Source organism: Silurus meridionalis, chromosome 27, assembly GCF_014805685.1.
Source record: "Silurus meridionalis isolate SWU-2019-XX chromosome 27, ASM1480568v1, whole genome shotgun sequence".
NCBI classification, from domain to species: Eukaryota; Metazoa; Chordata; class Actinopteri; order Siluriformes; family Siluridae; genus Silurus; species Silurus meridionalis.
In genome coordinates, this window is record NC_060910.1 from 12,667,671 (window position 1) to 12,680,041 (window position 12,371).

Genomic DNA, 12,371 nt, shown 5'->3' on the forward strand with positions numbered 1-12,371 from the left:
TTACCCCTTATGATAAGTTGCCTCTGACATCACATTGCACCGTTCTCCATCAAGAGCATTAAAGGCCAGAACACTTAGCAATAGCAGCATCGCAGCTTACTGAACAGCAGGTCATTCAACATCGCTCAACCTACCAAATAGCAGGTCAGTCAGCATCGCGCAACCTACCAGATGACAGCAAGAATCACACACGATCAATTATAAACCCAGTAAAGTTTGAGTGTTCTAAATCCTGTACCGTGTTTTTATTGACACGCTGGGGCGAATACAAGATCCTGATTAGCGCACACCAGATAGTGAAACTCTCTTACAATTGGTCCATCGAGCATGAGAGGAAACCTTCCTAACACCTACACCTCTGTCTGATTGGTCGGTGGCCGTGTAGTGTCTTTCCGCAGATTATGTTAGCAAGCTAAGCTGACGTTTTGAAATTCATTGCAGGGGTGAAGAGGAAGAAGAAGAAGTGCTGTCGCGGAGCTTGGACTTGACTGTTTAAGAAGGCTACATTTCTGCATCTTATTTATAGCGTCTCAAGTGGAGGATGGCTTCGGGCGGCGAGTGAGTAAAATAATAAATGAAACCCACGCAGACTTTTCAGGTCTTTTTTTTGTGCGCGTTTTAAAAGTTGTGTTAAGCGTCGCAGTTTAGCTGGAGCTAGGCTAGCTAGCTAGCGGCGCTGCTGATGGCCCAGGCTGAGCCGTTAAACCGCTCACTAATTTACATGTAAAATGACTATAATGAGCTTTATGTAGATAATAGTTTTATTTTAAAGCTCGAAATTATTATTTTTCATACATCACGTTTGCCAGGTAAGACCTTCCCGTTACTATGATGTGCTAGCTTTGGTTAGCTCTTTTAGCTAACCAACGATACTGAGTCATTCTCCGGGTCAGGCTTTGGCCTACCGGCATCAGGCATGTTTTTAAGTCATTGTTTGACCGTATGTCCGAATGTGATTACATAAAAATAAACGTTTATATAATGTCTTAATTGTTTTGTTCACACCGATAATGAATATTCACCAATCCGTTGATATTGTTTATTTTATTCAACACAAACCCGCGACTAGCTTTAGCTTCGAGCTGATCCGTGATATAAAGCTGAGCGTCAATTTCCCAAAAAATAAAAATAAATAGCACGATATTTTCCCGAATAAATCAGATTTAATTCATTTTCAGACTAAACCCTGGTGGTTTTCACTCTCACCCTGGTTCTTGTTTGCTGCTAGGTTTAGGGTCAGGTTCAAGCCCAGACATTTGCTGTGTCATTCGGCCATCGTGTACTGATAAAGCCTGTAGTTTTTCCGGCTGTATTCACTACACTCTGGGCGTTTTGTTATCAAATTTACATTTTGACGTTTTTAATAATCTATATAACGTTATTTAGTTATTTATGATTTCCAAATTGGTTCGTTCACGCCACGTAATGCTAACCCTTGCTTTTGACAGTCTAGCTCACAAAGATGGAGCGGCACCGAAAGCTCGATGTATTTAATAGTAAACTGAATTAGTCCACGTGTATTTATTTATTAATCCAGCCTGGAGTCTATTTTGTGATGATTATTTGGTGTACATGTCGATAGAGGCTTCTTTATAAACGGCTCATGATGAGCCGTTTATAAACGAGTCGACACTCTACGAAACTCCGCGAACCGTCGAGTGTCTGTTTTTGTTGTCAGCTGTGTGAATGAAACAAAGGGGATCATGTTCATGTTGTTTGCGATGATATAAATTGAAGTGGTCATGTTTAGTCGATGTATAAAATATGGGAAAATCTGACTAAAGTATTTCAGTATTCATCAGACGAAAAACATCTGCCACAATACTGCAAACTTTCTGCTTTAGGGGAAAAGTGGTAGTGATCCGTTTGCCATTCGGTTCTTATTATTGAACCGAGCCAAATGATTCGATTCACTAATCAATCAAGAGTAAAAAGATCTGGAGTGAAGCTCTGTTTGGGCCACATGTGGATTTTACACCGCTGATTTTGTTAAAAATAAAATCTAATCCTGTGCATTTGAATGAACTGACATTATGAAACTGCGTTGGTCTTTTAATAGTTCTTTCATTTTCGTTTTCAGTGAAATAGGGTGATGTTGCCAGGTTCATTTTTTTTTTTTCAAATATGCTTTTGTTTATTTATATTCTTGTTTGCTAGTATGTGAATAATTATTGTATCCTTTGCTTGATCCTCCACAGATCTAAAAATGACGATCTTTCTACTGCCATTCTAAAACAAAAGAACAGACCCAACAGGTTGATTGTTGATGAATCGATCAATGAAGATAACAGTGTGGTCTCCCTCTCTCAGGTATGCCCATGGCCAATAGAACAGTCTGTTTTTGGTTGCAAATACTACACCATTCAAACCTTGTATTAGCACCTGTCTCAGATGATAGAATCACAAGTGGGCAGAGAAGTGTACCTGTGTGAAATGGTTCTTGATGATGGTCTACAGTGGTCTAATCAGGGACTACAAAATGTTACAGAATCACTTACACATATTGTGCAACTTGTCCAATAAAGGTCATGTAAAATATATTGGTTTTTATTAGGCCGTTTTGTAATGAATTCTCACAAAGTGCATTACTTGTTATGGATATAACTAAAAATAAAGAGGATATTTTGTAGCAGTTTAATGTAGTAGTTTTTCTATGTGCATGTTAATCTGTTCACTTGGACAGGATTGTGTAGTTTAATCACCGAAGCACCTAGTTAGGAAAAATCCTAAATGGCTTTTAATTTCTCATTATTAAGCACTCTTAATATGCATCTTATTATGGTGTTGGCCAATTGGCGTACTATACCCATAATTTGGCATGTAAACATTTCATTATGTCTAAATGTAATAAAGTAAAATTTACTTAAGCTCTTAGGAGTAAAGAAAATCCCATTAAAACCACTTTAGCAAGTGTGACTTGTTCCATAATTTACTTATGTTGCTAGCCACCTTTACAGACAAAACAAAGGAAAGCTACGGCATGAAATTTGATCAGTCACTGGAAGCTGGATGAAATCCCAGAACACAAGCAGTAAACATTTTCCACTTGTGATCAGATCACCTGAGATGGATGTTCATCCCAAGTGTCTGATTTTGATGCAATGTGTCTCAATTTCAGGCCAAGATGGATGAGCTTCAGCTCTTCAGGGGAGACACTGTGTTGATGAAGGGCAAGAAAAGGAGGGAGACTGTTTGCATTGTTCTGTCTGATGATAGCTGCTCAGATGAGAAAGTGCGCATGAACAGAGTGGTGCGTAATAACCTCAGGGTTCGCCTCGGAGATGTCATCAGGTAACACTGCTGTCTATTAATAAATCTTTTTCAGTAATTTGTAGTGTTTTGCAATATTAAAGTTTAGACGTGGGCTCTTGCAGTCAAAATATATGTAAAGATATCCTTTGTGTTCTATTTGTTAGCATTCAGCCATGCCCAGATGTGAAGTACGGGAAACGGATCCATGTTCTGCCCATTGATGACACAGTGGAGGGAATAACTGGCAACTTATTTGAGGTGTATCTAAAGCCTTACTTCCTAGAGGCTTACCGGCCAATCCGCAAAGGTGAACATCATTTTATATGTAGTTAAAATTATTTAATTTGTTACACCTTCTTCATAGAACACACAATTGCATTCTTTGTTAAGGGTTTTTCTTTTTCTTCAATAGGTGATATCTTCCTGGTCAGAGGAGGCATGCGTGCTGTTGAGTTTAAAGTGGTGGAGACTGACCCTAGCCCATACTGTATAGTGGCTCCAGACACTGTCATTCACTGTGAAGGAGAACCTATTAAGCGTGAGGTAAGAGAAATGTACAAGTTCTGCATCTTCACGCAAAGCATAGCTTTTAGGCTTCCTGCACCGATCCACCTGATCTATTCTGGATATTAAATCCATGTGTACTAGAACCAAATCAACCTTAAAACGATGCATGTATTTAAACATTTAGTAGTAAATAAACATTTTGAAGAAATTATTAGAGGGGAACAAAATTATTTTATTTATTTATTTATTTATTTTTGGTCACTATTACTAATAATCAGTAGGCAGATTAAGGAATGTAATTGTTTAGACAAAACTTACAAGGCTCCTCAGTTACCATTGTTGTTTCTATTCCTATTCTCATGCATAAAGATTAGTGTAATGCTGACACTGCTTCTTTATTTTTAGACTGCAGCCCAGGTAAAATGCTGTCTAGAACATTTTGCATTAAAGGCAAATGTCAAATTATCCTTAATGTCCTTATACCTTGCAGTAGCACAAAGGGTTTTTATGAACTGTAAGAATCTTTTTTTAAAACCACTGTCCAAAGCTTTCTAATAAAGATCTTCAGCTCAAACCCATCCTAAGCACAGAGTCTGTGAAGGTTTTTTTTGTTTGTTTTTTTTGTTTTTTTTTTTTACCCTTTCCATTTTTTCCTTACTTTGGTCCTTACTGTTTAACAGCATAATTAAGAAAGCTGATAAAAGGACTTTGGTTTCAAGCAATTGATTACACACCTACTCTCAGGTCCAGAAATATAGTATGCATCAGATCAAAGGTCTGAAGGCACGATTTTTTTATTTTGTATTAGACATCATAGAACACTTTATCTAGAGTATACTTTGCTTTCTTAGGGTGTTTATATGTTTTAAAGTGTTGGTAATGGCAGAATATGATATTGTATTTGATGTCGGGTTTGGGAGGCAAAATATAACTGCAGCATTTTAACACAAATGTTGGTTGTTTTGACAGGATGAGGAAGAATCTCTGAATGAAGTCGGCTATGATGATATTGGAGGTGTGAGGAAGCAGCTGGCTCAGATCAAGGAAATGGTGGAGCTGCCACTCAGGCACCCTGCACTTTTCAAGGCCATTGGTGTGAAAGTAAGGAATCCAGCATATTTAAGACACACTTTTAATCTCAGATTTGAGTGATGATTAATTGATTTTCATTTTGTGGCTCAGCCTCCACGTGGTATTCTTCTGTACGGTCCCCCCGGAACTGGAAAAACTCTGATTGCTCGTGCTGTCGCAAACGAAACAGGAGCTTTCTTCTTCCTGATCAATGGTAAAACAGTTATGAAGCTTGAAATCGGGGTTTAAATGCTCTTAATCTTTGTAGATAATTAATGTTTTTATGTTCTCACTTCCATAGGCCCTGAAATTATGAGTAAACTGGCTGGTGAGTCTGAGAGCAACCTGCGTAAAGCTTTTGAAGAAGCTGAGAAGAACGCTCCTGCAATCATCTTTATTGATGAACTGGATGCAATTGCACCCAAGAGAGAGAAGGTGAGGAACTGTTATGTTGGATGAGTGTTTATTCTTGCTGAAATGCTTTTATATAGATTATTTGTCTTTCAATAATAATTGCATTGACACTTTTTTCATTAGGGGATAAATGAACGCATTCATTTTGCGTTTATTTGATTTAATGTGTAATTGTTTGTTGTACACAGTTTGAGTTTCATGACCTTTTGGCTCGGTGTTGCCTTAAAAAGCTGGGTTTTCTGCTCCTGTATTATGCAGTGGGAAGTTTGTGTTGTAGTAACCTGATCTGGTTTGGTCTCCTCAGACTCACGGTGAAGTAGAGAGGCGCATCGTGTCTCAGCTTCTTACCCTGATGGATGGACTGAAGCAGCGGGCTCATGTCATCGTCATGGCTGCCACCAACAGACCCAACAGCATTGACCCCGCTCTCAGGAGATTCGGTAAAATTGCTAGATTTTTTTTTAAGGGCCTTTATTTTTCCCCCAGCTTTTGAACCGATGCTGCAAAATATTACAACAGACAGAAGTTTGCAAAATGAAATGCTGTATGCATCTAGGTTGTATGCTGAAGTATGAGTTTATTATGGTTTGTTGTTGTCCTTTTGGCCTGAAAGTTTTTTTTTTTTTATATATAAGATGTCTAAAGGAAATAATTCTTATTTAAGATGTTCACTGGAGAAGGATTGATTGATTCCTCATTCCACTCTGTATTGTTGGCAACTCTCTGTCTGGTTTCCAAGTGCTGTAGTTCAAGTGAATTGTTGTCATTTAAAGGAATGAATGACATTATAGACAGCTTGAGTATACTTGTTTATTTAGGACACTACAATTTATATTAGTTCAACCATTTCTCCTTTTATAGGACGCTTTGACAGAGAGGTGGATATCGGCATTCCTGATGCTACAGGAAGATTGGAAATCCTGCAGATTCACACTAAGAACATGAAGCTGGCTGATGATGTTGATCTGGAGCAGGTTTGTGTTTTGTTTTTTGTGGGAGAATATATTGGGTGGTTATTTGCATTTACTAGTAAGACTTGTGCAGTGAATGTTTATTATATAATTGATGAGACAGATTGTTTTGCTCAATATGGGATGTGCATGTTGAATTTTCAATTGGAAGTTGAGTGTGTGTGTGTGTGTGTGTATGTATACATGTACAGTGGTGTGAAAGTGTTTGCCCCTTCCTTCTTTTTTTTTTTTTTTTTTTTTTTTTTTGCATGTTTGTCACACTTTAATGTTTCAGATTATCAAACTAATTTAAATATTAGTAAAAGATAACAAGTGAACACAACATGCAGTTTTTAAATGAAGGCTTTTATTATTGAGGCCAAACACACAGGGCCATGTAGTTTTGGATTGTGAAAGTGTTTGCCCCCTATTAAAACTGTGGTTTATCACACCTGAGAGAAATTTCTCTAGCCACACCCAGGCCTGATTACTGCCACACCTGTTCACAATCAAGAAATCTCTTAAATAGGACCTGCCTGGCAAAGTGAAGTAGACCAAAAGTTCCTCAAAATCTAGACATCATGCCGAGATCCAAAGAAATTCAGAAACAAATGAGAGCTCTCAATTATTTTCCATCAGTCTGAAAAAGATTATAAAGCCATTTCTAAAGCTTTGGGACTCCAGCGAACCACAGTGAGAGCCATCATTCACAAATGGCAAAAACATGAAACAGTGGAAAACCTTCCCAGGAGTGGCCTGCCGACCAAAATTACCCCAAAAGCACAGTGCGACGACTCATCCAAGATGTCACAAAAGACCCCGCAACATCCAAATAACTGCAGGCCTCACTTGCCTCAGTTAAAGTCAGTGTTCATGACGAAAGAGACTGGGCAAAAAAAGGTCTGCCCAAGACTTTTGGGGAAAATACTCTGTGGACTGAGTTTAACTTTTTGGAAGGTGTGTCCCGTTACGTCTGGTGTAAAAGTAACCCCGCATTTCAGAAAAAGAACATCATACCAACAGTAAAATATGGTGGTAGTCTGGTTGTCTGGGGCTGTTTTGCTGCTTCAGGACCTGGAAGATTTGCTGTGATGAATGGAACCATTAATTCTGCTGTTTAACAAAGAATCCTGAAGGAGAATATCCAAACATCTGTTCGTGACCTCAAGCTGAAGCGAACTTGGGTTCTGCAGCAGGACAATAAACCAAAACACACCAGCAAGTCCACCTTTGAATGGCTGAAGAAAAACAAAATGAAGACTTTGGAGTGGCCTAGTCAAAGTCCTGACCTGAATCCTATTGAGATGCTGTGGCATGACCATAAAAAGGGGGTTTATGCTCGAAAACTCTCCAATGTGGCTGAATTACAACAATTCCACATAGATGAGTGAACTAATATTCCTCCACAGTGCTGCAACAGACTCACAGTGCAAGTTATCGCAAACGCTTGAGGTCAGTTGTTTCTGGTAAGGGTGGCCCAACCAGTTATTAGGTTTAGGGGCAAACACTTTTTCACACAGGGCCATGTAGTTTTGGATTTTTTTTTTTCACTCAATAATAAAAACCTTCATTTAAAAACTGCATTATGTGTTCACTTGTATCTTTTACTTTTAGTGTGACACAATTTTTCACACCACTATTTTAATTTTTTTCCCCCCTTGTCCATTCTTTCCAATTGTCCCTGTAATTGTATATAAATAGGTAAATCATAGCACATGGCAATTATGTAACTTTTATTTCAGTATTTTAAACTGGTCAACTGCCAAATGTAATTGCTGCTTTTGTTGCTGCTGTTAATCCTTGATGTTTGTTATTCAGGTTGCCAATGAGACCCATGGCCATGTGGGTGCTGATTTGGCTGCCCTCTGCTCAGAGGCTGCACTGCAGGCCATTCGTAAGAAGATGGACCTCATTGACCTGGAGGACGAAACAATCGATGCAGAGGTCATGAACTCACTGGCTGTCACCATGGATGACTTTAGGGTATGAAGATTGTAAAACAATCATATGCGTACTGTAATATGTTATGATAAATTTATTTGATGCATTAATTACAGATTTGGCTAAAATAATATGCAAGCTCAAAGTCTTTCATGTTACTTTACAGTGGGCCCTGAGCCAGAGCAACCCATCAGCTCTGCGTGAGACTGTGGTTGAGGTGCCCAACATCACCTGGGAGGACATTGGTGGACTGGATGATGTCAAGAGAGAGCTGCAGGAGCTGGTGCAGGTAATCCATCTTATCTCCATGCAGGATCATAAGATTTATATCGTCATTTGCACTGTTTGGTGTGTAATTTCTTTTTCACTTTTTTTTTTAGTATCCAGTGGAGCATCCAGACAAGTTCCTGAAGTTTGGTATGACTCCATCCAAGGGTGTGTTGTTCTATGGGCCGCCAGGTTGTGGTAAAACCCTCCTGGCCAAGGCCATTGCCAATGAGTGCCAGGCCAACTTCATTTCCATTAAAGGCCCTGAACTGTTGACCATGTGGTTTGGAGAGTCTGAGGCTAATGTTCGTGAGATCTTTGATAAGGTGAGAAATTTTAAATTTAAAGGGTAAATGTGTGTTCTAAAGCATAACCAAAATCCATCTGTTATTCTAGATCAGATGATCTATAAAAGGTGATTTAATTATTTATTTTGTATAAAACAACCCGCCTTTCTTCTTCAGGCTCGTCAAGCTGCCCCCTGCGTGCTCTTCTTTGATGAGTTGGACTCCATCGCTAAAGCCCGTGGTGGAAGCGTGGGTGATGGCGGTGGAGCAGCCGACCGTGTCATTAACCAGATCCTGACAGAGATGGATGGTATGTCCAGCAAGAAGAATGTCTTCATTATCGGTGCCACCAACAGACCGGATATCATCGATGCTGCTATTCTCAGGCCTGGCCGTCTGGATCAGCTTATCTACATCCCACTGCCTGATGAGAAATCCCGCATGGCCATTCTTAAAGCTAACCTCAGGAAGTCTCCAATCGCAAAGGTTCAACACTTGTTCAGTGCTTTAGCAATTTATAATGTGTGGTTATAAAAGTGGCAAAAATGAGCTAAATCAGTGGCAGTCACTTAAACGCATCAAGTCTTGTATAGTTTTGTTTTTGTAATTCTGCATTCTCTTATTTCAGGAAGTAGATTTGGACTTCCTGGCCAAGATGACCAATGGGTTCTCTGGTGCCGACTTGACAGAAATTTGCCAGAGAGCCTGCAAACTGGCTATTCGTGAGTCCATCGAGAACGAGATCAGGAGGGAACGTGAGAGGCAGACGAACCCATCAGCTATGGTGGGTGACACTTTTTTTATTTTTTTATTTATAAAACCTAATTTTGTGATCTTGTTTGGCTTTTTAGCAGTTATATGCCCAATCTTCTGTCTCTTTTTTTAAATTCAGGAAGTGGAGGAGGACGACCCAGTGCCTGAGATCAGAAAGGACCACTTTGAGGAAGCTATGCGTTTTGCCCGTCGCTCAGTCAGCGATAATGACATTCGCAAATATGAGATGTTCGCACAGACCCTGCAGCAGAGCAGAGGCTTTGGCAGCTTCAGGTAAAATCCTTTCTTAGCTAGAACACATATTTTATAAAATGGCTGTTTAATTATTTGTTTTGTTTTTTATGAAAATAATTTATTCCATTTTTTTTTTTTTCCCTCTTAGATTCCCTTCCAGTAATCAGGCTGGAGGTGGACCAAGTCAAGGTTCTGCAGGTGGCAGTGGAGGGGCCGTCTTAAATGAGGACAACGATGATGACCTTTACGGATAATTTGAATAAATGTGACCTCATGGTTGATCTCTTCAGTACAGGCCATCGTGTACAAAAAAAAAAAAAGCAACGAAACCCATGATAATTTCCACATTTGTAGGACTCTGTGCTTCTTTGTTTTTTCGTTTTTTATATATTATCCTCCTCTCTCCTCTCCTTTCCCTGTTGGAAAATAAAAGCATGTAGCTGCTTGTAATTTGCTCTGGTTTGTGAAAGGATTATTATTATTGCAGAACCTTGATGTACTGTTGGTGGGGGCCTGTTAAAATGAATAAATACACCTGGTAGATTAACTTCATTCCTTCTTCACAATCTAAACAAGCAGCTTTAACAACAGAATTGAATGATGACATTGAAAAATTGCAAAAATGGGGGGAAATGATTGCTAATTACTTCACTTTTTATGAATGTAGCATATGTATTACAAGTTTGAAAATGTAAAAATAAATAAAGTTCACAAAAATAGCCCCAATTGTATGTGAAGGCGGAAGCTGGACCGGAAGGTGCGTCTGTCTGGGAGGGCAGGTGCCAAGATAGTGCTTTGCTAAGATGAAGTTTTAAGAGCTCTTGGCCAATATTCAATGCTCTCTGCATAATACATTTCAACTGATAACTCTAAACTTGCCAAAGTTTGAAAAAACGCAAGGAGAGATCAGACAACATCGCTGATATTGGTATGGAGGTGCATGAGATCTTAATGAGCAAAGCTGATTATGATCCCATTTCCACCCTCTTCGTCGATTATCATGCTGAGGCTCTTAAAGGAATGATTAGCGCAAATACTATCAAGATCAAAGACTTTTGAGCAAGAATGTGAAAGATGTAGATTTCAGGCTTAAATCTCGAGAGTCTCATGGGGACTAGTGAAACCCTCATTTTAGATTTTTAATAGATACTCTCAGAGACGAAACTTAAAGATTATTGGGGGTACACGAGTCTAACCACGAAGACATCAGATCCACAGTAATTTGTATCTGCAGCCAGACATGCCTTTTACTTCAAGGGTTGTCCGCGATACTTTGTGGAAAGCTGGAAAAAAGGCCCAATTTCTTAATGATAACCTATGCTATGCAGAGCTTCATCGGACAAGGAGAGACTAAAGAGTTTGCGGCAAGAGAAAAAGGCGGGAATATATCGGAGCAGAATTTGTGGAAATTTCTCTGTGGAGCGGAGTCGAATGTGATACTCGTTTTCATAAACCACCAATTATTACAAAACGTATTAGTCGTCATCATTTTCTTCTGAAGTATTACAGCTGGACTTTAATTTATGGACTTTTAATGGTCATCTAAGCCTGTTTCTTTCTTATTGATCCAGAGGTGGCAAAAGTACACATCCTTTACTTAAGTAGAAGTACAGATACTCATGTTTTAAAATACTCGGGTAAAAGTTGAAGTACTAATCACTTAAGTGAAAGTAAAGAAGTTTTGGCTCTGACATGTACTTAAGTAAAAAGTAGATAGATAGATAGATAGATAGATAGATAGATAGATAGATAGATAGATAGCCAGCCTAGTGGGTTAATGTCAGTATCCCCACAAGGATGAGTTTGAGAGTTTGATTCCTGGTTGCTGTGTTGGTAAATAAAACTTCTGGACTGTGTCCCCTCTGAAAACATTTCAATTCTGTCCTTTCTGTGTTGGATTGATTTCCTGGTCTTTAATGAAAGATAACTCCACCAAAAAAAAGGCACTTCTGTGGTAGCTCAGTGGGTTAAGGTTTGTGCCTGAACATGGTCCTTAATATAGTCCACACTGGTGATAAGGTTTCAAAGCCAGTCCTACATGCCTTCTTTCTTACTGCGCTGGCATGAAACAAAGTATGAACCCTCCAAAAAGCACACATGCTTTTCAGCAGTGGTCGCTCAGTGGTTTAAGGCTTGTGCCTCATCTAAACATGCATCCCAGTCTGATCTCTTTCATGGTTGAGTGGGTTAAGGCTGGTGCCTCGCTGATGGTGAGGATCAGGATTTAAATCCTGCTTTCTGCCTGCTAGTTGCGATGTAGGTTATGTTCCTGCTTCCTAAATCTTTCTTTAGCTTTATATTCTTGTGTTGACGGTTTAAAGGTAGATAGACCTGCTCTAAACAACCTTCCTGGCCTGTCTTCCCTGATGGTTCAGTGGGTTAAATCAGGTTTCTTGCTTTTGGTGGGGTTCAGGGTTCGAATCCTGCTTTCTGTCTGCCAGTCACGATCAGGATTCACTTCCTACATCTTTCTTTAGCGATATATTTTTGTTTTTAATGGGTTGAAAAGAAAGATAGACCTGCTCTAAATAAGCTTCCTAGCCTGTCCTCACCAATGGTTTAATGGGTTAAGGTTGGTATCTCGCTGGTGGTGGGGATCATGGTTCAAATCCTGCTTTCTTCCTGTTATTTACAATGTGGGTTCAACTTGTGCTACTTACATCTGTTTTCGATT

At 39.3% G+C, this 12,371-nt stretch overlaps 1 protein-coding gene across 1 annotated transcript; it reads left to right on the forward strand.

Moving 5' to 3' along the window:
* Nucleotides 1-10,152, forward strand: LOC124380772 (valosin containing protein). Its single transcript, XM_046842028.1, has 18 exons — nt 1-144; nt 442-558; nt 2,199-2,310; nt 3,119-3,291; nt 3,417-3,559; nt 3,665-3,795; nt 4,729-4,860; nt 4,942-5,044; nt 5,132-5,265; nt 5,549-5,684; nt 6,106-6,218; nt 8,013-8,177; nt 8,302-8,424; nt 8,516-8,728; nt 8,867-9,175; nt 9,318-9,473; nt 9,582-9,736; nt 9,846-10,152. The coding sequence occupies exons 2-18, from the start codon at nt 542-544 to the stop codon at nt 9,949-9,951; spliced, it is 2,421 nt and encodes an 806-aa protein (XP_046697984.1). The 5' UTR covers nt 1-144; nt 442-541; the 3' UTR covers nt 9,952-10,152.
* The last annotated feature ends 2,219 nt before the right edge of the window (nt 10,153-12,371 follow it).